This window comes from Pseudorasbora parva, chromosome 8, assembly GCF_024679245.1.
Source record: "Pseudorasbora parva isolate DD20220531a chromosome 8, ASM2467924v1, whole genome shotgun sequence".
In the NCBI taxonomy this organism is placed as follows: domain Eukaryota; kingdom Metazoa; phylum Chordata; class Actinopteri; order Cypriniformes; family Gobionidae; genus Pseudorasbora; species Pseudorasbora parva.
Genome location: NC_090179.1, coordinates 32,819,111 through 32,845,128, shown reverse-complemented (window position 1 = coordinate 32,845,128; position 26,018 = coordinate 32,819,111). Strand labels below are relative to the sequence as shown.

General features: G+C 37.8%; 1 protein-coding gene across 1 annotated transcript in view; it reads right to left on the bottom strand.

Moving 5' to 3' along the window:
- Positions 1 to 1,620: 1,620 nt before the first annotated feature.
- npas1 (neuronal PAS domain protein 1) overlaps positions 1,621 to 26,018 on the bottom strand; it is a 54,897-nt gene continuing 30,499 nt past the window's right edge. The window contains exons 4-12 of the mRNA XM_067450970.1: positions 25,510 to 25,577; positions 22,217 to 22,306; positions 12,597 to 12,771; positions 11,119 to 11,231; positions 9,778 to 9,974; positions 8,749 to 8,855; positions 7,951 to 8,098; positions 5,022 to 5,134; positions 1,621 to 4,929 (exon numbers count right to left, since the gene is read on the bottom strand). Coding sequence (XP_067307071.1) covers positions 3,962 to 4,929; positions 5,022 to 5,134; positions 7,951 to 8,098; positions 8,749 to 8,855; positions 9,778 to 9,974; positions 11,119 to 11,231; positions 12,597 to 12,771; positions 22,217 to 22,306; positions 25,510 to 25,577 — 1,979 coding nt within the window. The 3' untranslated portion in view covers positions 1,621 to 3,961. The remainder of the gene's footprint in view (positions 4,930 to 5,021; positions 5,135 to 7,950; positions 8,099 to 8,748; positions 8,856 to 9,777; positions 9,975 to 11,118; positions 11,232 to 12,596; positions 12,772 to 22,216; positions 22,307 to 25,509; positions 25,578 to 26,018) is intronic.

Sequence of the window (26,018 nt, the reverse complement as noted above, 5' to 3'; positions counted from 1 at the left end):
ACAGCGAATCCGTATATTTTCTGAAACGGTGATGTCATCACACTACGTCCGGCACGGTGAAGAGTTAAGGGATACAACTACGGGCACTTGGCATGCGCACATCAATATTGCGTCATTGAATTAACGTATCTGCATTATTGTGAGGGTATGTTTTGGGTTGGGGTAGGTGTAGGCATTAATAAAACACATCTGTTAAGCAGCAAATGTATTTGTTATTTTACTGTGAGATTTTGCCTCACCAGAATTACAGCGCCACACACTGGCCTGGCATGCAAACTACATCGTTTTAGTCAGTTTAGGTAATCTCGTGTGGACGCATATTTCTTGAAACGAGGAAAAAAAAAGATCGGATTAGGAAAGCGCTAGCTTCGTGTGGACGGGGCCTTAGAGGGTTAGTTCACCCAAAAATGAAAATGATTTCATTAATTACTCACCCTCATGTCGTTGGACACCCGTAACATCTTCGGAACACAAACGAAGATATTTTTGTTGAAAGCTAATGGCTGAGAAAGGCTTCAGAAAGGCCTCCATTGGTATTCAGTACATTCCCACTCACAAGACCCATAAAAGGCTTTAAAAACGTTGTTACAAAGTCCATCTCACTACAGTGGCTGTACAATAATTTTACAATGCGATGATCTAAATCTAAATCTAAATTTTTGGGTGAACTAACCCTTTAAGAACACAATTGTTGAACAATGCTTTTGGTAGAAGTTTGAGTTTGTTTGGAAGAAGAGTGAGACCCATCTTTTTAGCAGTCTCTGTATGCTTGTTTGGTGTGCACCAGATGGCAGTGTTCACACTTATTCAAATGGACCGCACAAACAGAGAAATCACACCAGAGTGTGTATTAACCAAACCCAACCTGCCAAGTGTGAATACGCCCTTAAAGAGAAGGGATAGCTCTCTTAAAAAAAGATTTCTGGCATAAATTTATGTTGATCCAAACCAGTACATTCAAATCCTTTTTTTGTGTTTTTTTTTAACACCAAAGCATACATTTTTAACAGTGTGCTGGTGGAACTTTTTCATTTATTTAAAGTGAATAAGGAAAAGAAAAGAGGCTTCAAAAAGAATGTTAAAGTACCGTGACTAAAGAACTATATTCCCAGTCTTCTGAAGTTATATGATAGCTTTGAGCAAGAATCAGAGAGAAATTTTAGTTGTGGTTGTTCTCTAAAACTATTAAAATCCACCTCCTTGACCCCAAATTAGTGATTTATGAATTTTTTTTTCCTTTTTTAATTAATCCAGTTCACAAAACTGTTCTAGTGTATGGACCACTTTATGACCTTTTTTGAAGCTTGGATGTGTTAGTCCCCATTCATAGTAAAAAGAGTGACCACATTATGGAAAGTATCCAATATTTTCTAAACTATGAGCAACCAGAACAAATTTGTCAAAAATGATCCTTTGTGTAATGAAAAAGAGTCATGGGTTTGGAACAACATCAACAATGCCAGAATTTGACTGTCATAATTTATTCACCCTCATCCCAAACCCCTTTTTAATTTCTTTATTCATGAACCACTGGCGTTTGGTGTCACTGACATCAAACCTGATGTTCTTGACGGGCCAAGTTTGAATATGCAAAGAACAGAATGACATGGCACAAAGAAATGCTCCATTATTGGAATAGAGTTTATTATTGTGGTTTGGATTATCATAATAATCATTTTTACAGTGTATCATTTTCATTCAATGCTCATGGCGTTGTATTTTCACAAACATCTCATCATAAAGAAGTTAGAGTCACAGTGATGGCAAAGGTTAAGGGAACACCAACTCATGTGCTGATGTTTCAAGACTGATTCTCTCAACTATTTACACATTCATACTCAATCACAAATACAAATAAAAACCATCTCATATCATTTAGTGCTACTGAAAACCATCATATCTGGTAATACTGCATGGGCAGAGAAACCCGCATACACATAAAATTGAAAAAACAAGAAAATGTTCACACGGTGAAGCGTGTATCTGTCCTCTTGTGATTAGTTACAGCTTAAACCACATCGGCGTAGGTTCATCAGTTACCAGAACTTGATATTGTTTTTTGTGGTCCACTTACAATGTCCATATTTTTCTTCATAAAACTATTTTAGTGACTGCAAGTATGAAAGGAATCAAAATGTTTGTCATCTATCAATCCTTGTGAAGGGTACCTATATCTGAGAAAGCTAGCTCAGGATCTTTAGCTACTCATTATAGGTCTGTTTAATTTTTAGGGTTTTAAATACAGTTAGGATATAATAATTATGTCTGTAATGTACATAGACCAATATTGTTTGTCACCCTGACTCTGTTCCATAATCTAGTGAGCTGCCTCGCCATCTGTGGTCTACACAGACAGAAAGTACACAAAAATACTTCCGATTTCAATAATTGGATGTTTGCTAACATCAATGTTGCTAACAGTACTTTAATAAACACAAAGAATACATATACTCTATACACAAATATTGCTGCAATGTATTCTGGGATCCACAATGAAATGAGATGCTATCTTAGAATCTGGTCAAAATGAGGTATCTCAGTTTTATTGTCTATAGAACAGCCTGACGTCAGAAGCCCATAAGATGCTTTACAATGCAAGGCACCTCACTAGATTTTGAGACAGAGCTCCTGTGCCTCGGCTTTACATATGGGACAATTCTACAATGTCCAGGTCACATTTAATCCCAAAATCAAAAGGCAAAAAAAATGGAATTATATTTCCGCTTGAAGAAAATTAGCATATTTAATGAAGCTAGGAACCTGTTCCTTTTCGTATTATTTTAATGAAAATTGGGTAGTTTCCCCCAAATTGAAAAAAATAATAATAATTGGATATTATTCTCATTGCCAATTTTCATTTGAGTATCATTACTGTAATAATGATTTTAATGATGTACTTCTGTAAAGAATGTGCTTAATTCACCTAAAAAAAATGTCACAAAAACCCATAAGGCAGGCAAATTATATTAATATTATTGAGTGAAATATGACTTGGGTTTAACAGGGTGTGATATTCTTCCAATGAGCATTTCATTTTTTAGAATAAAACATCGCACCTTTATAAAACAGACAATGTTCTCCACACTTCGGTTTTCAGAATCTTCACCACATTTCTGCCACAACAGCTGTAAACGTAATTCCTGTGGTTTTAGAACTAGAATGTCTGGCCATGGATGAAGTGCTACATGTATGCAACAATATATACTATAAGTGCTTGGACATGATACATGACAAATAGACACACTTAACCATAACCCCCCTCCCCCCTCAAAAGCCCCTACATTTCTTATGACTTGTGGAAGGGAAATCTTTTTGAGGCCTATGCACGAATGAAGTCTCTCAGCTCTGTGTAGTCTATATATGGCTATGACCTTGAATTTATCATTTTTTCAAGTGATTCTTTTTAGATGTTTAAAGACAATTTTTTACAAAAATGAAAATTCTACACTGTTCAAAAGTTCTAATCTTTATTTTCAGTATGATCCCTCTGTCAGTCAAGGACCTGTGGACTGTGCTTTCTGTATGTATAATTTCCTTCGGAATGTCTTATTTGGCAATTGCCGCCATGCTGCTTTTGTCCATACTTGCATATTCCTGTGTTGTTTTTAAATTCATTGGGACTTGGAAAAAACAAAAACAAATCATAGACGGACCCATCTCCCAGGGCCAAGAAGGACCATGCCCCTCATCAAAGAGCCTGTATATTCCCAATGGTTCAGGCCTCAACGATGGCCCCCCTGTGTAAGTTGCATGATGTCTTTCATATGTTCAGTATGGCTTTGACTGCTTGTCCAGAGAGAGGAAGACACACTAACAAATTAACAGGAAAGTCCGGAGAGGATTCTGGGAAGACTGTTTGACAAACCTCAAGTTCTTCTGAAGTTCCTCTCTCAACATTGTGCCCTGTCCTTTACAATCTCTTCCGCACTCTCCTTTACATTTTTTTAAATGTCTTTCTCCCTCAATCCTCGTCTGTCCCTGCCGCCCCTCTCAGTCCGTTCATACAGAAGGGCAAAGTTGGAGGAAAGGTGGGTTCGGCTGGAGAAAATCCACTAAAAGGAGGCAGAGACGTGATCCTTTGCAGGTGAGGAAAGAAAGTAGGAGTTTTGGCCACATGGTCTGAGCGGTGCCCGTCTGCATGAGCTGTAGGCATCTCAGGTGGGGCGTAGCGAATGGTGCTGGGAGCGTAGAGACTCTGAGGCCCCTGTGGACCAAGAGCCAGGGGGTGAAAAAGCACACGTCCCGCAGCCCCACTCGCAGTCAATCTCTGAAGTAGCTCGAAGTCCGGAGCCCGCCCTCCGTGGATGGAACGTTCATCTCTGGGCAGAGATGAGACTGAAATGGGTGGAGACAAAGTTGGAGATGGTGGGTTGAACAGACCCTTGTGTGGAGCTTCTGTTGGGGTGGAGTTTGGAGGTTGGGAAGGTGGGCTGCTGCCATTGGTTCCTACACTTCTGGGATGAGGTTGGCTCCAGAGCCTCCCAGAACTTGCACCTAGAGTTGTTCCTATCACTTCTTGTTCAGTCTTAATATTCGACCCAGAACTGGTCACCACGCTCTTAAGATGCTGAATCACAGCACGGCCGTTGTGGATCTTACCTGTTCCATTGGCCCCATTGCCTTGTTTCAGTTCCCCCTCTTCACTCTTCACCTGTTTGCTGGTGGGGTTGTGGTCCCACTCGCTCTCTCTTTCATCGTCCTCTTCCACCTCGCTGTCGCTGGCTTGGTCTGAGGAGGTACAAGGGCTGTCTTCTCTCTGACGGAACACCTCAATCCGCCTCTTCGTCTCGGGAGGACCGCTTTCAGGGTCAGATTGGTGCAATCTCTTCCTGGTGTTCTCTGATTGGCTGGCAGCAGTGTGTGAAAAGGATTCCTTCCCTTTGTGGTCTGTCTCGGACCTGCCTTTCAATGGCTGTGTCGCCGTGGAGCCTGGAGAAAAGATAAGTCTGCTGATTCGGGCTGTTAAAATTACTTATTACCAGTGTATGGGTGGATAATTGTGTGTGGGGCTAAGAGCGTACCTTGTGCCTTTGGAGAGTTGTTGCGTGGGGAGGAGTTCGCTTGAAGCCGCTCTGCCCTCAGGCTTTCTGGGAGTTGTAATAAGTCCAGAGGCATGTCTGCCAGCTCTGGTCGACTGAAAATACAGATAAAAGAGTGCAAGCAGTTTACCTTAGGGAGCTTTACACATTTGACAGTCTAAATGCTAAACCCTGTGCCACAGGTTAACGGTGTTCTCCAATCATTTAGTATGGCTGAATCACACAACAGGAGGTTGGACTATAGGAGGACTATACCCTAAATGCTTGTTATTGATCTTATTGTTTAAGATCATGCATGCATACATTTAATTTTTTTATTTATTTATTCTGACCTTGTAATTTTTAATCAAAATATCCTAATTTAATCTTACGATAGTGAAGTATGTCAGACTCCTCATTTACTCAGCTCAAACCCCACGGCTAAATTTTCACTCAGATTATTTGTCACAATACAGAAAAAAGATCTGACGCTACATTTGTTTAATAGTAACTTTAAATGGACTTGTATGGTAAATTCGACATAGTGTGTTTATATGTTGTATTTTTATCCTCATCTTGTTGTAGTTTATTTATGGTCCAGCATTTGTCTGATTTAAAATCATTGCACATTGTTTTTTTACACATCTTTTAATCTTTTTTTTTTTTTTTTTTTTACACTGTTAAGAGTTGGATTTCTATGCTAAGCATTGTCAAACAATTTGAAAAATATTTCTGTGCCAAAAATACTCCTTCCGGTTTCTCACAAGTGAAGCATAAAGGGCAGAAAATCGATATAGACACTTCTCCTGAAAAAGCGTGCACACACACCAACCAGAGCAGGAGAAAGCATGCCCATCATTCGGGTAACGCAAGTCGAGAATATATATATATTTTTTTAATAATTTCACCAAAGAAGTGTGTTTTTGATTGTGAGGGAAAGATGACCTTGATCAGCTTCCCAAAGAACTCAGCGTTAAGGGAACAGGGGATGCCGTTTATTTTTCCAAGTGTGTTCCTGGCATTTGCGGTAACAAATGTTTTATAAGAAAGTCCCATTGGATTTGCAACTCATTGTAGGCGGTGAGTAAACGCATAAAATGCAAGCAACATGAACGTATAGTGAGTCGAAAGTTATCCATAATGCGTGCATAAAGTTATCCAGGTAACTTTGTTTAAAAAAAGTGGATGAGTGGGGGAAGTCATGTTTAACATGATAGTTTCATCTTTAATGTTACATCTCCTAACTATAGCATAATGCAATATTGTCACTCCCAAGATTCTTCACATACAGTGAGGAAAATAAGTTTGAACACCCTGCTATTTTGCAAGTTCTCCCACTTGGAAATCATGGAGGGGTCTGAAATTCTCATCATAGCATGTTCACTGTGAGAGACATAATTTAAAAAAAGAAATCACAATATATGATTTTTTTTTAACTATTCATTTGTATGATACAGCTGCAAATAAGTATTTGAACACCTGTCTATCAGCTAGAATTCTGACCCTCAAATACCTGTTAGTCGGTCCCACTTTGGGGGGGGTTCTGCACATGGGACAGGGCGACTGCACTGTATTATGGAGAGGATGACCGGGGCCATGTATTGTGAGATTTTGGGGAACAAACTCCTTCCCTCAGTTAGAGCATTGAAGATGGGTCGAGGCTGGGTCTTCCAACATGACAATGACCCGAAGCACACAGCCAAGATAACCAAGGAGTGGCTCTTTAAGAAGCATATCAAGGTTCTGGTGTGGCCTAGCCAGTCTCCAGACCTAAACCCAATTGAGAATCTTTAGAGGGAGCTCCAACTGTGTTTCTCAGCGACAGGCCAGAAACCTGACTGATCTAGAGAAGATCTGTGTGGAGGAGTGGGCCAAAATCTCCTGCAGTGTGTGCAAACCTGGTGAAAAACTACAGGAAACGTTTGACCTCTGTAAATTGCAAACAAAAGCTACTGTACCAAATATTAACATTGATTTTCTCAGGTGTTCAAATACTTATTTGCAGCTGTATCATACAAATAAATAATTTAAAAAAGATACATTGTGATTTCTGGATTTTTTTTTAAGATTATGTCTCTCACAGTGGACATGCACCTACGATGACAATTTCAGACCCATCCATGATTTCTAAGTGGGAGAACTTGCAAAATAGCTGGGTGTTCAAATACTTATTTTCCTCACTGTAGATTCGCGGTCCAGTTGTAGAGCGTTTTTCTGACGAGCGTGTCTGAGGTTCGGTTCTGGGTTCTTATCCACCATTGTCGTTTTATTCCTCATTAAAACCCAAGGTGTTCATCAGTGATTCTGTATCAAGAGCAGGGACACATTTGTGTACATTTTATTTTGTTGTTTAACTGCAACGAATAGAGAGTCTATGAAAAATTTAAAATATCTACAGGTTTCATGACCGTTAGGAAGACTTTGGAACACAGCTATAATGTTTCTTCCTCCCAGAGAACAGTATGGCAAGAGAGGTACCCACTTATGATACCGCTTTCAATCACACACACACACACACACACACACACACACACACACACACACACACACACACACACACACACACACACACACACACACACACACAGCCCTTATGAACATGGCTCCAGCAGGGTGCTATAGAAGTTAATTAGCTATCGTAATTACAAAGCTAATTAACTAAAACACCATTCAGCCAGAAAATTTTGACATCCATTTGGTGTAATTATATATCACCAGTCCAATTATCACTGAAATTCAGCCAATTTTTTTCTTGTTTTTGCCTGACTTCTTTGAATGTGTGTGCACTTGTGTGATGAAGATTACTGTAGACAGATGGAGAAGAAGAGCGTTTACAAGGGCCACTGTGGAAACTCTCATCACATTACCATATTTTTCATACTGTAGCACAACACTCAAAAGCACAAACACATAAGGTCATTAGAAAGCTGACCTGAGCACATAGTTGACCCAGATGACGTTACGCTCATGGGGCGCTTTGTGGTTAATGGACACGGTGGCACAGGACTGAATCCACAGATACCCTCCTCTCCTCTGCAACCACCGATAATACCCTGTCACAACCTGCCCTTTCCGCAGCACTAAGAGAGAAGAAAAACAGTTAAGGCCAGTACACATTAAGAATGATAAGTACATTAGTGTTCACACCAGTGTATGACATCGTTCTGTTTACAAATGTGCTGCAGTTCTCTCGTCTCTCGTCTCGTTATCTTTATCGTTATCAATCTTGGTGTGAATGGATTTTTAGTGAAGAAGTCAGGTTTGAAAATTCAAAATCCACATGAACATTTCTTAAACCTGGATGTGGAAAAGAGTTACACAATTAGTTTATTTGGCTTGGGGGCGCTGTTGTCAAAATGTAAACACCAGCATCAGGTTCTTAAACTGACAAAAACTGATTCTTTAAATGATGACGTGTTCAAACTAACGTTATTTTCTTTTTTCCCTTTTCATTCCTATTATGCTTCACAAAAGATCTTCATACTTTCTTATCGTCCTACGTTATAGGTAAAAGATAACAGTTTGTTGGTCATTATGACATGATAAAACCCAAGCGTGAGTGCATGCATACTTGCAAATAAATAAAAAATAAAATCCTAAAAATAAATAACTTTGAAAGAGCTGTGCAACAAGCTATTTTAGTAACTCAATATCAAACACAGGATTGCTAAAATAATTTTTGAGGGACGGGGAGGTGAATAAAAGAGACCACAAATCCTGGCAGGCTTACAGTCTTCATGACTCTGCCTGATGGTGTCCAGGTCTTCTGCGTGGATAAAGTGGTAGCAGGTTTGGCCGACCACTTCAGCTGGGCTCAGGTCCATATACTCCGAAATCCTACAAAATCCACACAAGGACGTATATATAAAAGCTGATTTACACTGAACCGACAGACACAGACAATCACCAGAACACAGTACGTCAATTCTCAGACATTCCGCGGCTCGACAAGCAGCGATTTAACATGTCCAATCAGCAAGAACAAGATGCGACAGACATTAACAGAAAGACAGAGGTAACACACTTATTCAACAAAATCTGATGAAGTGTCTGCTGCTGTCTGTCGGCGCAATGTGAATTGGCCATAAATAACCCAAAAATGAAAATTCTGTCATCAATTACTCAAACCCACGTTATTTCAAACCTGTATGAGTTTATTTGTGCTGATAAAGAATGTTGGTAACTAGACAGTTGATGGTAGCCATTGACTTCCATAGTATAAATTAAAATATTTGTTTAAATAGCAGATGCACTTATGTGCGTTCAGGCACATTGCTATTTTGAGGCAACTGAAAAAAACTGCCATTGACCAACAAAAACCTGGTCTAAAATTAATAGCGCAGTATTTTTTGGGTTATTTAAAGGGCGTGTTAGTAATTTGCTCCTATAGGTGGGTGCACCTCATGTGTGTACGCTCTGTTTATTACACAAACAGGGATGCGCAGCAGCACACAAACATTTTTAATTATTAAAAATAAAAGGATTCCTTTTTGGAGAAGCATTCATTCCACCATGTAAATATCGACTCAGCCATGGTCCAAGCGCAACTTCTTTTAAAGAGAATAGGAGATGTATATAAGAGAATATTGCACGTTATAGCCAAAACACACCCTCAACTCATTAAAAGACTAGGTACAACCCTTTTGGACCATGCGCAGACCGCAGACACTTTATTGTCTGTAATCATTTTAGGCAAATACTATGGCAAAGGTAGCTAGAAACAATATAACCGAGACTGAAAGGCATGCTGGGAGGTTACCTGTTCTCACAGTAGGTGATCTGAAGGTCCATGTTGACACGGAAGACAAACATGTTACTTTCCATGCGCACCTCATTGAGCGTGGAGGGCGGAAGCGTGTGAGCCAGAGCAACCAATCCCATTGGCCGATGCAAGGAGCGGGAGGAGCCTGGCACCAGGGCTGGCCGACACCGAATCCGACCTGTCACATGAATCACCTGAATTCACCGGAATTAAATGAGCAGTTCAGTTTATGAAATCATTCAATCACTCATAAAAATGATTTAATGCTAACATTTTAGCCAAAGAGTATTTACAAGTTTTCAAACAGCTGTTCAGATTTTTGTATTCACATCAAACCACACTGAATAGCATATATTACAGAATATATATGGTGTTGTTTTATCATCTCAAACATGCAGGAACTTATGTTTTTTTTTTTTCTCTCTCCTCACATAGATTTTTAACAGTTTGTGTGGTCATTTAGTTTGGATAATATATGCTGTTTATAATAAATTACACTAGTTTTTATTTTATACTTATTTTTTATTCTTGTTCTGTATAATGTTAAAATATATTACTAATTTTGGGGTGAAGGGAACTAAAATGTTATATTTTTTGTAAATGCTTTGTTTTATTTACCAGTATTGTACACGGATGTAATAATAAAATGTGACAAACATCGCTGTGACTTATCTGTACATTTTTTTCTTTCAACAATGCCACTTTGACTCGGTGCGACCTTATTCATGGAAAATACGCTACAAGAGTACTGAGACAAGAGAGCAGTTGCAGATTCTTCATCTGCTGTTTACTGTAATGTAATATATTATTTAGGTATAAATGTATGTTTATACATCATTTCCATAAATCTTTTCATTTTACTACTGGAGCTGCTAGTTTGCCAAGTTTCAAATTATTATTAAACAGTGTGCACAAACTTTGCAAAAGCGGCAGCCCTTCCGGCATACTCAGTTGTTTTCATTGACTCCTTCAAGTGCACTATATTAGTGGACTTCAGTAGGGAATAGTGAATTAGGGTATAGGGGGCGATTGCAAACACAGAAATGGTTTTATATAACAGCAGGACCTCTGGTCATGTGACAGTTTCACAATGTGATGGAAAATATATTAGAACACATTTTCATAAAATATCCTATTGCTTTGATGGGATGCAATTGTTCACACTGTTCATAACAGACACATTAACAGTCGTTTATTCAAATTAAGACTCTTAATCGCACTGAATTTTTCTAACAAACATTCGTCTTGACACAGTCCTTAAAACTACACAAGAAAAGCATTACATTTGGACAATTTACAGTCCTCACACATGTATCATGTTCCATATGAAGAACTCACTTTATAGCCCGAGGATTTAATGTGGAGGCCACGCTTGGTGAGGGTGGATTTCATCCGAATGAAGAAGCCACGTTCTGACAACTCACTGGCTGGAGAACAGGGGCTGGATGGTGCTACAGGGAAAAACACGCAACACAAAAATATCCACCTTTTGAACAATATTTCACTGTCCACAGATCTGATATAACAACTAAAAGTAACAGCTGGACAGCCAGCATACTCCCAAGGCAAATCCTAACCATTTTACATTTTGGTGAATTCGAATGAATTTTTACGATCTTGTTTGTATGTTCTTGTACAATCTGTTAATTCTCCGGTGAGGGTTAAAGGGATGGTTCACCTTAAAATGTATTCTTTATTTATGTATCATTAATTACTCACCCTCATGTCATTCTAAACCAGTAAGACTTTCGTTTTTCTTCAGAACACAAATTAAAATATTTTGATGAAATCTGAAGAGATTTCCGTCCCTCCATTGACAGCTACGTAACTACCACTTTGACGCTTCAAAAAATTCATAAAGCGATTGTAAAACGAATCCATATGAATTAAATGGTTTAGTCGTATATATAAAAACTCACCAGCGAACATACATGCGAGAACAAACCTCACTGGTTTTTGCTGAAGCTCAAACGTGCTGCATAACACACGAGAATGAACCTCATTGGCTCTCGCGCGTCAAGTAAACATGCTTGAGCTTATGTTTACTACAACTGATGAATGTTTATATGTGAATAAAATTCTGTTCATGATATAAAGCGATCAAGTCTCTTCAGAAAATTTGCACTAAACTGCTCATTTCATTTGGATTAGTTTTATAATCTCTTTATGAACTTTCTGAAGCATCAAAGTGGTAATTGCATAGCTGAAAGCTCTTATATTATATAAAAATAACTTAATTTGTGTTCTGAAGATGAACGAAACTCTTAAAGGTTTGGAATGACATGAGGGTGAGTAATTAATGACAGAATTTCAATTTTGCTTTAGTTTTTTCAGGGTTCAGACTGGTGTAGATAAGAACAACCAATGTTGAGAAATATGCAGGAAAGAACTATAATTTTACTTTTTTCTGTGCTCCACATAAAATGTTTGTCAAGGTCTTTTGCACCCAAAGCGGTAGTATTTTAGGTTTTCATGATAATTTTCCACCCCCTCTCTAATGCTAGAATTAGCGTTTTTTTGCTGTTAAAATTCAAGCCTTCTATGCAAATACCCTCTGAAAAATGAGAAAATTTCACACTTTTCTGCAGAGCAGCTGGTCTTCTACCCAGGATCAGCACAAGACCTGATGGGATTTGGTCTATCTAAACTGTATCGTGTATGTGAGTGGTCATGTGCTAAAATGCATACATCTTGTTTATAAAGATATTGCTGCGCAGTTTCATTATGTGATTTATGTTCTGAAAGTTACAGCATATTTTTAGAGTCTTGAGGAAAAATATCAGTTAAATAAAGCTAGACCTCTAAAGGCGTGTTACCTGGTTCTGGAGTGCCAGCAAGTGAGGATGTGGAGGCGGAGCTTGAAGCACTCTCATGGGACGTCTGACAGCCTGCCTCGGCTCGGAGGTGCGGCCTAATGCCAAGACGCTCTGCCATCTCCACATGATCCGCAGGGTGGATGTAATCGAACACGCTACTGCCAGTCAATTCAACCTGAGCAGGCACATACATACACATGCACACAGATCAATACAGAGTAACATTCATTTAAGAAACATGACATAGATCAACATATTGGCTAACAACCAATGAGTGACCTTGAAAAAAAAAACAAGCTTGTCTATAGCTATTTCTACATTTGTAATGCACAAGTGTACACAAGCATACACATATTCCTAAAGCCTTACACGGGGGAAGCAAACATCAGAGAGAGAGATAAAAGCAATGCTACACATAAAACATTAATTATAGTGTATCATGACCTGAACTGAAAATTCTACCTGCTGCAGTTTACAAAACGTATAAGAAACTCAAAACAGGTGAGCTTCATAAAACTTAAAATCACCAACCATGTATAGACTTAACAATGTTATAAAAACGAACCAAAGAAAAACATACAAATCGCTCTTAAAAGAATAGTTCAGGCAAAAATAAAAAGTTCTGTCATCATTTACACACCCTCATGTCATTCAAATCCATTTTCCTCCTCCTGTGGAACACAAAAGCATTCCCAAGCTGATCTTTACCATGCAAACAAAAGTGGAAAAGGGACCAAGATGGTCAAGATCTTTTTGACTGCAAGGCCCCCCATTGTTCACTACAATATTCAGGGGTCCAACATGCCTAGTTTCTGTCAATTTAATTAAAAAAACTTTTCATTTTAATCTTTGCACTCTTTTTAACCAATGAATTTACATGACTCTTCCAGTTGTTCATGATTTAATGGATAAGAACTAAGGATGAGGATTGTTAAAAATATTTTTGTCAATTTTACATGTAAAATATACGAGTTTGGCTTAACTCGAAAAATGCATATTCATTATAAAAATGCCCATGGATTTTTACAATTTTATTAATTCACATAACTTCTCCAGGTCTAGAATTTTAGAAAATATATCCAGGTTTTTTATAACAGTTTTTTAAAAATATTCCCATAACACCTTACTTAACTAGTAAGGAAGAATTTTTTTGTAATTTGCATTTTCTGTGACTCCTAGATCAATAAAAAAGTAATCTGTGAGGGTCAGATTTCATTCTACAGTATCTTGATAAAAGGCCGGTTTCTCCCTCACACCCTTGTCTGTGGGACACAGCCATTTATTATGGGATTAGATCCATTTACGAAGGGATTTTAAAGGATTTTCCGCTGGCCGTCAAGGACATTAATGTGTGTGTGCAAGGCAGGTTGCATGCAAACAGAGGGAAGAGCAGAAAGGAGACTTTGGTGGATGAAAAGCTGAGCTGTGTAATTGGGGATCAGTTGAGGGATGAATTGAGAAGAGTCTGGGGTTTTAAGCCTGTGTTGGCTAATTGAGAGGTAAAGGTGGAGGTAAATCTAACAGACAGGTGGTCTGGCTAAAAGAACTTAATCTGATCCACAATGCCTTGGAGAGGGTTTTTTAGCTTGTTGGAGTGGCGCTGATGGGATCTCAGATGTTTGGAACAAGCAGACACCAAAGGTGCATGAGGGAGCTTTTGGGAAATCTCAATTAAAAGGATCCACTGGAGGACAGGCTTTTTAACCGGATATGCTGGGTTATGTCAAAATGATGTCAAAATCCATTTGATGGATTTATAATAAGCGTGACACTCGCTTTCGTTCTAGACAGTATTAGGTGCTTAGTTCTTTACTCTCAATGACACATAGCAACACAGCTAAAAGCATTCCTAATATGTTTGACCTTTTGTTGAAAGTAGCATACATTTTTTATCTGTTGATGTCTTAACAAGCACCCATAAATGGACGAAATATGCTGCAATTTTGTAATTCCACTAGGTTGCACTAATATCGCAGAAACGATATATCGCCTGAGGACACACTAATCGCCTGAGGACAGTCTAAATCAGAGACAACAAATAAGAAAACCATGGCAGATGTCAATTTAAAGTTTATTATTAAGAAGTAAAAATAAGTATAATAAGTAAAAAAATAATTTCCTTATGGAGAAAATGAAATACTGTGAAAATGTTATTATATTTACATTTATAATATTAATATAATATTTACTGTTATACAATGTTATTTTTGTTGATCGAGATCTGGCAGCACATTTTCCAGCTTGGGTGAGTGATTCGCGGACAGCTTTCCCTGCGCAGGAAATCCCCCAAATGCCAGCAAACCAATGAGAACGCGGGATAGCGATGACGATCGTAACAAAAGAGCATAGGCACCAAAGCTGTTGAGGATCCACTTACAGAAACTTTCCGTAAAGTCATTTGGAAAATAAATAAATCATGAATAGTTACATACGTAATACCAATATTTTTTAATGTAAGCTTTATGGTACACATCAAACAAGGTAATTTATAGTAATTGACAGTGTTAATGTTAATTAGCGGGTCCATGAATGGCTTGGGTATGCAGAGCATTCACAGCTTATATGGACCATATATATAGAAACATTTTATTATTTATTGAAAAATATATTTTTACATTTTCATGTACCTTTGTATTTAAAATTACCAATGGTATTCATTTCATTGCGTATTTAAATCAAAATGTGCAAAATGACAATGTCTTTTAAGGGTTTATAACTTTTTGATAAAAAGACATTTCATGGAGAAAGTGAAAATTTAATTGTTTGAAATAGGTTGTCTTTTGTTTTTAAGAGGATAGGTCAAGTCAAAACAGTGAAACTTTAAAAAGTACATCTCGAGACACCTCAATTCTTTTCCATTTTGTTGCTCTCCTTTTGCTGACAACACGTCCTGTGTGAACAGCTCCTTACTTATTCTGTGGTATTGCTCAGTAAGTGTGGTGACCTGTAGTATCGTGTCAGGGGCCGTTCAATGGACACGTTCTTGCATTCAAAATCAGCTAGACGTAGTGAAATGGAATATAATGCATGTGACTTTTAAGCTTAAATGTGTTTATCTTAACACAGTGGTGCTCATGGTACATGGCTGCCATCTCAGGAAACTAGCACAAAAAACTAGCCTAAAGGTCAATCAAAAATAGCCCCAAAATATTAAAATAATGCTAAAAAGTATGTTCCGGCAGGGAATGGGAGGGTCGTTACAGGAAGAAGAAAAAAATCAACCAGTGGCAACATTTAAAAGGAAGTCCAATTCTACGAGAAAAATTGCTTTTTTTCTTCTTCTAAAAACGCCTGCGGGGTAAGAGTTTTATAATATATTGCCGAAAGTTTTGTGATACCTGCTTTTACATGCACATGAACTTTAATGGCATCCCATTCTTTTATCCGTAGGGTTTAATATGGAGTTGGCTCACCCTTTGCAACTATAACAGCTTCAACTCTTCTGGGAAGGCTTTCCACAAAGTTTAGGAATGTGTTTATGGGAGTTTTTGACCATTCTTCTAGAAGTGCATTTGTGAGGTCAGACACTGATGTTGGACGAGAAGGCCTGGCTCGAGCCTCCACTCTAATTCATCCCAAAGGTGTTCTGTTGGGTTGAGTCAAGCTCCTCCACACCAAACTTGCTCATCTATGTCTTTATGGACCTTGTTTTGTGCACTGGTGTGCAGTAGGGGTGTGCGATATTGACCAAAAAATTATATCTCAATATTTTCTGGGATTTTCTCGATAACGATAATTAGACAATATTTTGCTGACCGTGTTATTATGCTGATATCTTGGTGCTGGTGATCAGCTGACTCCAGAAGTTTTTTATATTCTTCATATTCTGTGTTGTGGTCAGTTCACAGAAGTTACAGAAATCATCTTTTCCAAAACATTTAAATGTATTTTTTCCTTTTATGAGCATTTACTAACACAGAAGTGGCATTTACACAGACTATTTAATGAGCTTTAGAGGTGACAAATAGCCTGCAGTTATGCATAAATAATGTTTTGATGTTATAAACACATAACATAGAATACTAATATTTGAAATTATTTAAAACTTGAAAAGATACTTTAAAACCGCCAGTAGGCGGCAGCAAGTCACTGTTAATGAGTGAGTCATTCAGATTCAACCGATTCATTCAAACAACTGAATCATTCAGTAACAAATCATTTGACTATCTTAATCCATCTTAGTCCCTGAATCATTGATTCAACTGATTCGTTCAGAAAGCAGATTCATTCAGAAAGAAAACACTGCGTGTTGCTCAGGGACGCGATTACAGTGCTGTAACTTTGTTTTGAACTATTCTTGTTGGCGAAATAGAGTAAACATGGGCAATATGGTGTCTAAAATGTAAGTCACTTAATTTTAAATTCTTGTTTAGTAAACTTGTATAAAATAAATATCACATTTATGATATAAATATAGACTCACGTAGGGAAAGCGTGCGCCAGAGAGGGATGTGTGAGAGGGATATATTCGATTATGATATTATCGCAGAAGATATATATCGCACACCCCTAGTGTGCAGTCATGTTGGAACAGGAAGAGGCCATCCCAAAACTGTTCCCACACAGTTGGGAGAATGAAATTGTCCAAAATGTCTTGGTATGCTGAAGCATTAAGAGTTAATTTTAATGTAATTAAGGGGCCACGGCCAATCCCTGAAAAACAACCCCACATCATAACCCCCCCTCTCTACCAAACATTACACTTGGCACAATGCACTCAGGCAAGTAACGTTATCCTGGCAACCACCAAACCCAGACTCATATATCAGATTGACAGACAGAGAAGTGTGACTCGTCACTCCAGAGAGCACGTCTCAACTGCTCTATAGTCCAGTGGTGGCATGCTTTACACCACTGCATCCCCATGCTTTACATTGCACTTGGTGATGTAAGGCTTGGATGCAGCTGCTCAGCCATGGAACCCATTCCATGAAGCTCTACGCACTGATCTTGAACCAATCTGAAGGCCACATTTAGTTTGGAGGTCTGTAGATATTGACTGTAGCAGAAAGTTGGTGACTTCTGCGCACTATGCACCTCATTATGTGCTGACTCCGCTCTGTGATTTTATGTGGACCACTTTGTGGCTGAGTTGCTGTTGTTCCCAATTGCTTCCACTTTGTTATAATACCACTAACAGTTGACCGTGAAATTCTTAGTTGTGAGGAAATTTCATGAATGGATTTATTGCACTGGAGTGAATGGAGTGAATTCACTAACCTCATGAAAGCGACCCATTCTTTAACAAATGTTTGTAGAAGCAGTATGCATGCCTAGGTGCTTGATTTTATACACATGTGGTCATGGAAGTGATTGGAACAACTGGATTCAATGATCTGGAGGGGGAGTCCCAATACTTTTTGCAGTATAGTGTATATCCTTATATTTCATAATTACCTGTATACAATTAATATTGTAACAACCATAACAAGAAACCAAAAGAATTATGTGTTTGAAAATCAGACATCAGTAGAAAGGCTCTTCAAAGAACCAGAGAGACGTTGAAAGACGAATGAGAAATAGAAGGGTGAGAAAAGGTTGTTGGTAAGTGTTAAGAAGAGGGTTAAGAAGAGAGGGAGGGAGAGAGAGAGAGAGAGAGAGAGAGAGAGAGAGAGAGAGAGAGAGAGAGAGAGAGAGAGAGAGAGAGAGAGAGAGAGAGAGAGAGAGAGAGAGAGAGAGAGAGAGAGAGAGAGAGCAGGAGAGAGAGAGAGAGAGCAGGAGAGAGAGAAAGAGCAGGAGAGAGAGAAAGAGCAGGAGAGAGCAAGAGAAAGACATGATATAAATAATAGCTAGGATTTAATATGTATGAGGCGTCTGGGCAGTTGTCCACAACACTCTCTCAGTCTGCTTCTGACTGATGGGAGAGGAGCAAGAGAAGAGGACGAGGAGGAGGAAGAGATGGGGAGGAGGCAAGGTGATGGGTCTGCATACTAATCAGCCTAGGATCAATTTCCAACCCCATACGCCCCTCCACATTTCCCAGATGGTGTGGCTTTGGCCATAGAGAGGAGACGAGAGGCTAAGCTCCTAGACCTCCAATCTAGGCCTGAAGCTTTGGCTTCTGTAGGGCAAGCATCCTGGAAGCAGGCGTATCATCCTGCTTTCGAGGTTCCTGACCCTGCGTAATCCGCCTAAGGAACCCTACTGTCTTTTGAGAGGTCACAAGGATTAACCAGAATGGATGGCTCTATCTACGATGGCATGTCATGACCTCTGACACAAGGTAACAAGTGGGGTCATGTGCTTACAGTTAATGTATTTCCTCCTGTGTTGACCTCAGAGACCTAGACAGAAGCCGGAGTGAAGGACCATGTAAACAATAGAGTACTGCAGTGATGACATGTTTTTTCAGGCCACCCTGGAAATTGCCATTACACTGGTTCCCTAGACAAAAATCCAATAGGATTTTATATTGGCCTTTGGATTTAAAAAAAAAAAAAAATCTCTGTGATCCACAAAAGTTTATGACACTGACAGGTTTTGTCCGTCAAGATAGTTTTTTGCAAATGAACACAACTTTTATCAATTTTGAGGCCTAAATACAATTGCCAGAAATAAACCTTAGGCTATGAACAAACTAAAAAACAGTTGTTCGACTTCATCACCACCACTAAGCTTCCAACAACTCTTTTATTTTATATAAACCAAAAAAATGATCTCAATGATATAGTAGTTTGTAAGACCACGATTAAAAAAAAATAATCAGCACTGTGAAAATGGACTAATACATTTGAATGATTTTACCTGTTTGGCTATTGGCTAATGATGTTTAATGTGTCAGTTAATCTCTGTAGTCGCCTTTTTTAAAACTGTAAAAGGACACTTAACTGAATTGATGTTTCTCATGCTTCTAAACACACTTTGATCTTAGGCTTAAATGCTTTTTAAATACAAAAACGTTTTATAGTTAAATAAATGTTATTAGGGGCCAAGCACCGAAGATAGGCACCGATTGTAATGTTTGCCATTCTTATTATATTTTCTTCTTACACTCTGTGGGAAAGCGTTGAAATTTGGCACACAGATAGAGAACAGTCTGAACTGTCTCCATAGCAAATTTGGAGTCTCTTACTAAATCTCTTAGTCCATATTTGCACTCAAGTTTATGCTAATAACTTTAAGGGCTAGAAACAAAATGTGTTCTGTGTGAGCTGGTGGTAGTTCCTTGTAAGCAGTGAGTCTGTTGTGCCTACAGAGCTTTTATTTCTGCTGCGGCCTGTCAAAATAGAAAGACAGCGGACAAAACAAAACTTTTACTGAATATACCTCCTGCTTGTGCAGGTATTCAGGGATCAGAACTTGTCAATAATGAATCAGCAAGATGCCCAAAAAAGGGATAACCACTCAATTTTACTTGTTTTCCTCAACCAATCAAACTCATTCACATCTATTTTACCCTCCTAAACTCACTATCTGTCCTCCCTTCCCCCTCAGACCCTTCCGAGAGTATGTTTGTGTGTGTGTATTCTTTTTTGCCACACAATCAATGTGGCTTTTAAGATGTCTATCGATTTGTTCCCGAGACAGACCTCGGCTCGCTGGAGCGACGCTTTGATTGCTGTGCGAGTAATTACTGTTATTATTTATGCATCTGGGTGAAATGGCAGGACTTAACATTCCCTGTACAAGAGGCCACAGGCAATCAACAGAGAGAAAGCACCTGGAGAGGCGAGAGGCTCAAGAGAGGAAGAGAGCTGGAGAAATGAGCACAGGGACACAGGGAAATTCAGAATATGCAAAAAACACAATCACAGATGAACACAGATGAAAGTATATCACAGTTGTTTTATAGCTTAAACTAGGACTGTCAATCATTTTCAGATTTAAATTGAATTAGTTATAAGATGTCAATTAATTAAATCAATCACAACAATTGAATATTTCAATATTTGTCCAAGTTAGACACACATATTGATCTTTCACAGTAAAAGTAAAAAAAACAATACTAACTGCAGTCAATAATTGTAGCCCTTAAATCATCTTTGATAACCAAAATGATGTTCTTTCCTGTGAAAATAATTTCTTCATGCCTTAAAATAGCTTTAATATAATTCTTCACCCTTGCTTCATTTAATATATGTGGCCCCCGTGAATATGCAAACTAGTCCCCGCCTCCACACCAGCTCAGAATACACCAGCTCAAATCACACAGCTCAGAATACACCAGCTCATCACACCAGCTCAGAATACACCAGCTCAATCACACCAGCTCAGAATACACCAGCTCAATCACACCAGCTCAGAATACACCAGCTCAATCACACCAGCTCAGAATACACCAGCTCAATCACACCAGCTCAGAATACACCAGCTCAATCACACCAGCTCAGAATACACCAGCTCAATCACACCAGCTCAGAATACACCAGCTCAATCACACCAGCTCAGAATACCTGATCCACTTGGTCAGCTTTACTTTACTAAATGCTACACAATGGTTTATATTCAGCCATATACAGCTCTGAAAAAAATTAAGAGAACACTTAACATTGAGAAATCAATGTTACAGGGGTAGTTGCATGCGATTTAACTTTTTTAACTTTAGTTAGTGTGTAATGTTGCTGCTTGAGCATAAACAGTATCTGCAAAGTTACAGCGCTGAAAGTTCAATGCAAACAGAGATATTGTCTATAAGTTATGGCAGTTTATTGCCTACAAAAACGGCCGGTTTGGACTACAACGAGCTTCTTCCTGGGTTGGAGACATCATAAACCCTTGCTATTAACATAAACACTACCCTGGATGTGACTTCTGCCCGTAATGGTAAGGGGCGTGGCGTTTCCGGCAACCTGTGCTTGGCACTTAAGCCAATAAAAATACATGAAACTACATTTGGCTGTCTAACCAATCTAAGACCATTGCGTTTTTTGGAGGAATGGGCTTCATAGAAGCAGAAAGCAAGGGAGCCGTTCAAAGGACAGTAGAGACAGCGGTGTGGAAGTAAAATATATTTTTTAAAAACAGAAGTATTAAGACATGTTATACTGTGCCCTATAAACACATCCAAGCCTAGAAAAAAAACACGGAACCACCCTTTAAGTGGCCTCTAAAAAAATTTCAGAGCTGTATGTTTGAACCAAAAAGAATAAGAGGAAGAACGAATTATACTCGTCTACAATTCAATGCATCAGAATGATGAGGCGTTTTATGTATTGCACAACCGCAATTGCTATGATTAGCCTTTTGCTTGACTACGTTATCAAACAGCAAATCATGTGCCACTATTGTTACACACCATGTTCCCATTCACTATCTCAGAGTCACACAGCTGCTTTCTACATCTCAGCATGTTTAGAAATGATTTTGAACATCATAGAAAGTCAGTGGAAAAAGACATAGTTCATAACATCGTAATATACATCACATACATAATGTGCCTCCCATATTGCTATATGTACCCAATTTTTCTGTCCTTTCTTAAAGGTGTTTTTGCGCTTACTGTGGAAAAGCCCCGGCCCGCACATTGACATGTTGGTGATAGTAGGAAACAACGTTTTTGAGATGTCTTTGAAAATACACAGCAATAATATTGACTAATGGATTTGCAGTGTCTTTGAAATAAATAGTTTCAAAGCCCAAGCATAAAGTATGCTACAATGTGTAAGCATTTTTTGTCTTACCTGTGAAAGTCCAAGGTAGATGGACACAGTCTCTGAGATATACAGAAATCTGCCTTCTTGACTGACCACGAACACAAATCCATCCAGAGACTGCAAAAAAAACAAAAACATATCTGTAGCTGAAACTAAAGCTGTATGGTTTAAGCCTAAAACTCACACACACATTTTTTCTTCTTCTGAAACACATGCACACAGACTGACTAAAAAGTACTTTACATGTGTTTTAGTGTGTTAGTCAACACATGTCCTTATTTAAAGCATGACAAAAGATTATTAAAACAGAGTGCACTTTTGTGTAATCAAAAACAGTCATGATTTCATTGATATTGTATTATATGCATGCATAGATCTAAACACAACACAATCAAAGCCCGTTAGAATATATATGATGTTTGATGTCAATATGAAATCAATAGACTGAAAATATTTTTCAGTTGATGTCATCAGACCAACTTATTTTCATTTTATTTTATTATTTTTTTTCATATAGAGACCACATTTTATTATGTAATGCCTGATTAACCCTGAACCAACAAAATCAATACTGTTGAACAAATCACAAGATTTTTATGGAATCAAGCTGTAGACATAAACATTGACTTCAAAGCAAAAACAACATGAGAGAAGAATCAAATTGATTTAGACAGAAACCACAACAGCTTCCCTCAAATTCAAAATAAACTTTTGTACAGCAGAACAGCGGTTGGCAGATAAAAAGCATACAGTCATCCAATTAAAGGACTAATTTAAAGAATAATATTAATTGTAATAACACACAGGGACAAGTGAAGCAGAGTGGGCACTTTACTTGAGAACTGATGTTGTTGCAGCAGTAATTTATGCAAGTGACGAGTTCACTATGCAAATGAGAGTGGACCGGAATGACAGGAATGGTGGAAATAAAGCACAATTATCTAGTTATTACTGACAAAGGACGAGACAAAGAATCATAAGGATTTTCAGAAGTGTTCATTTGATTCCTATCAGAGTCGCCTCTCTTTGAACGTTTTACATTTTTCTCAAGGTAACCTTCTAATAACTTTTTTTTCCCCTCTTACTAATTACTTTTTTTTTTTTTAAGCAGACCAGTAATGATTTACAAAATGACACCAAATAGTTTGGACACAACAAGACATGGTGTGCATGAATTAATTTGGTGATGCAGCATTATACTATTTATACAATTTATTTGATTCTGTAAAAACTGTAATATTGTGAAATATTGTTACAATTTAAAATATTTAAATCTTTTTTATGTTTTGAAATGTAATTCATTAAACTAATTATTCAGTGTGACATGATCCTTCAGAAATCATTCTAATATGCTGATTTGCTGCTCAAAAAATATTTATTATAATTATCTTATTATATTGACAATATTATCAATTTTGACAAAAAATTAAGCTGCAAAAATATGATCAATTTTTTTTCAAGATTGGTTGATGGATAGAAAGTAAAAATAAAAATAAAAAAAAAATAAACAGCATTTATTTGAAATAGAAATATTTTCTAATATTATAAAAGTTTTTACTGTGAATTTAAAGGTGCCCTATTATGAAAAATTGAATTAACCTTGCCATAGTGAAATAATAAGAGTTCAGTACATGGACATCACATACAGTGATTCTCAAACACCATTGCCTCCTACTTCTTATGTAAATCTCGTGAATGAAAAACACCACGGAAAAATAAGTGATTTTCAACATAAGGCCAACCGTGACGCAAGCATTGGGGATCATTTATATGCATGCCCCCAACATTTGCATATGTCCGAATATGTTCATTTTCAGGTGGAACTGACAGAGCTGAATCTTTGGGACTGCAGATGAACAAGCACTTGAGGATAGCAAAATCGGCAACTCTCATGGACACATGCCATGTTCCAGGCTGTGCAGGAGACGTGAGTACTTTTCATATGTCAACAGTCATGGTTGAGATTTATTATAATCGGATACAACAACAATTTAATTCAAAATCGTTCATTTGTTCAGCCCATTTCAAGCAAGCTTCACTCAGCGTCTTAAACTGAAGAAAGGGCGGACTATATTCCTAAAAGCAGTAAATAGTGATGTATCCACTTATTGACTAACGTTAGCTGTTTAAACAATTTCCAATTGAAAGTTTCTTAGAGAGACCGCATTGTCTAGATAACGCAAGATATAATACAGTAACAATAGGACAATCCAAGCACCATACAAAACTAAATAGAGTGTCTAATTACAAAGGTTAATATTATTTTGTATTACAAAATATAACAATAGATACGTTGCTTACAGATCATTCACTCGATCCTTTTATCAAACGTCACCTTTTCCACCATATAAGTTAAAACGACTTAATTAATTTTGTAAAAATATGTTATATATTTATATCACAGAGTCACTACGTAGCCTACATTGTGACTAACGTTATTTAAACATGCAATATCGTTGACGAAAAAAGACAAGTCTAAAATGTAGACTGAATGACACTTTAAGCAGAACATCTCAAATGGAAATTGCTGAAATGCAGCTTACTTGTTTATTGGTGTTTTCAGATCGTCCGCATGCGAGAGAGAGCTCACATGCATATGGTTGACAGATGTTTAGAACACCGGGTTGTTGTGCATGTTCTTCTCACAGAAAAGCTCTGTTTGAGGAATTTAAATGACTGCAATCTGGCAACCGCAAGCACGTGAGCTCTTTCTCACGCACGGATGATAAAACACCAATAAACAAGTAGGCTGCATTTTATCAATCTCCATTTGAGATGTTCTGCTTAAAGTGTCATTCAGTCGGTCAGTGTTCTGTCAGGACGGTCAGGACTCACGAGCCGCTTCGCTGAACAACTGAACTGCAGTGTGCTGTGAGCTGCTGAAATAAGCCAATCAGAGCAGAGCTCAACATTAATATTCATGACTCATCCAAATAAGGCAAAAACAGGGCATTACATCCTAGGGACAATGTATAGGGTTGTAAATGGACCTGTAAACTGTATCTGGTTTTTGCCCTTAAATAAGCCACATACCCTCTATGTAGATATCAGAGAACAATTTAACATATTGCTTCAACTCATTCTAGGGCACCTTTAATACATTTTGCTGGGAAAAAAAGAATGAATTCCTTCAAAAAAAAATCTTGCTGAACGGTAATGTGTAAAAAGGCCCAACATATCTAATCATCTGAAGAAAAACAAAAATAATTGATGTGATGCACATGACTAACTAGATCACATGACTTACTTCAATTTCCGTAAATGCACATAAATCAAACTCATATTTACATATTTATTTAATTAAAATTGGTTATATTTACCTGCAGCAGATGAGCTCCAAGGTGCTGTTCAAATATGTCAGTGACCAATGAATGACTTGTTCTTCGCACTGCAAAAAAAAAAAAAAAAAAAAAAAATTAAAACACTGTCAAGAAAGCAAACACACTGGTCAAGAAGCTGTTTAAAACCAATCGTCTGTAATTTCTAAAACAAAAATATACATTTAAACCTAAGTATATTTATGCAATGAAACCACAGCAACTTAAACAGATCAATAAATCTATCAATTAATCTTTTTTTATATTTAACATTTTTACAGTGATGGTATTCTCAAACATATTCATTAGCATAAAGCAGAACAATTATAATATTCTCAAACATAGACACATCTTGACAGTCAAACTCTTTGGCTTCTACAGGAGAAAAAAAGCAGATAATAGCATTAAGCAGCTGTAAATACAGCCTCCCAGTTCTTTACTGGTATTTCAGAGAGACTATCAAAGACAGCAAACATCAGAGCCTCTGCGGTTTATTGGGCTGATAACACTGA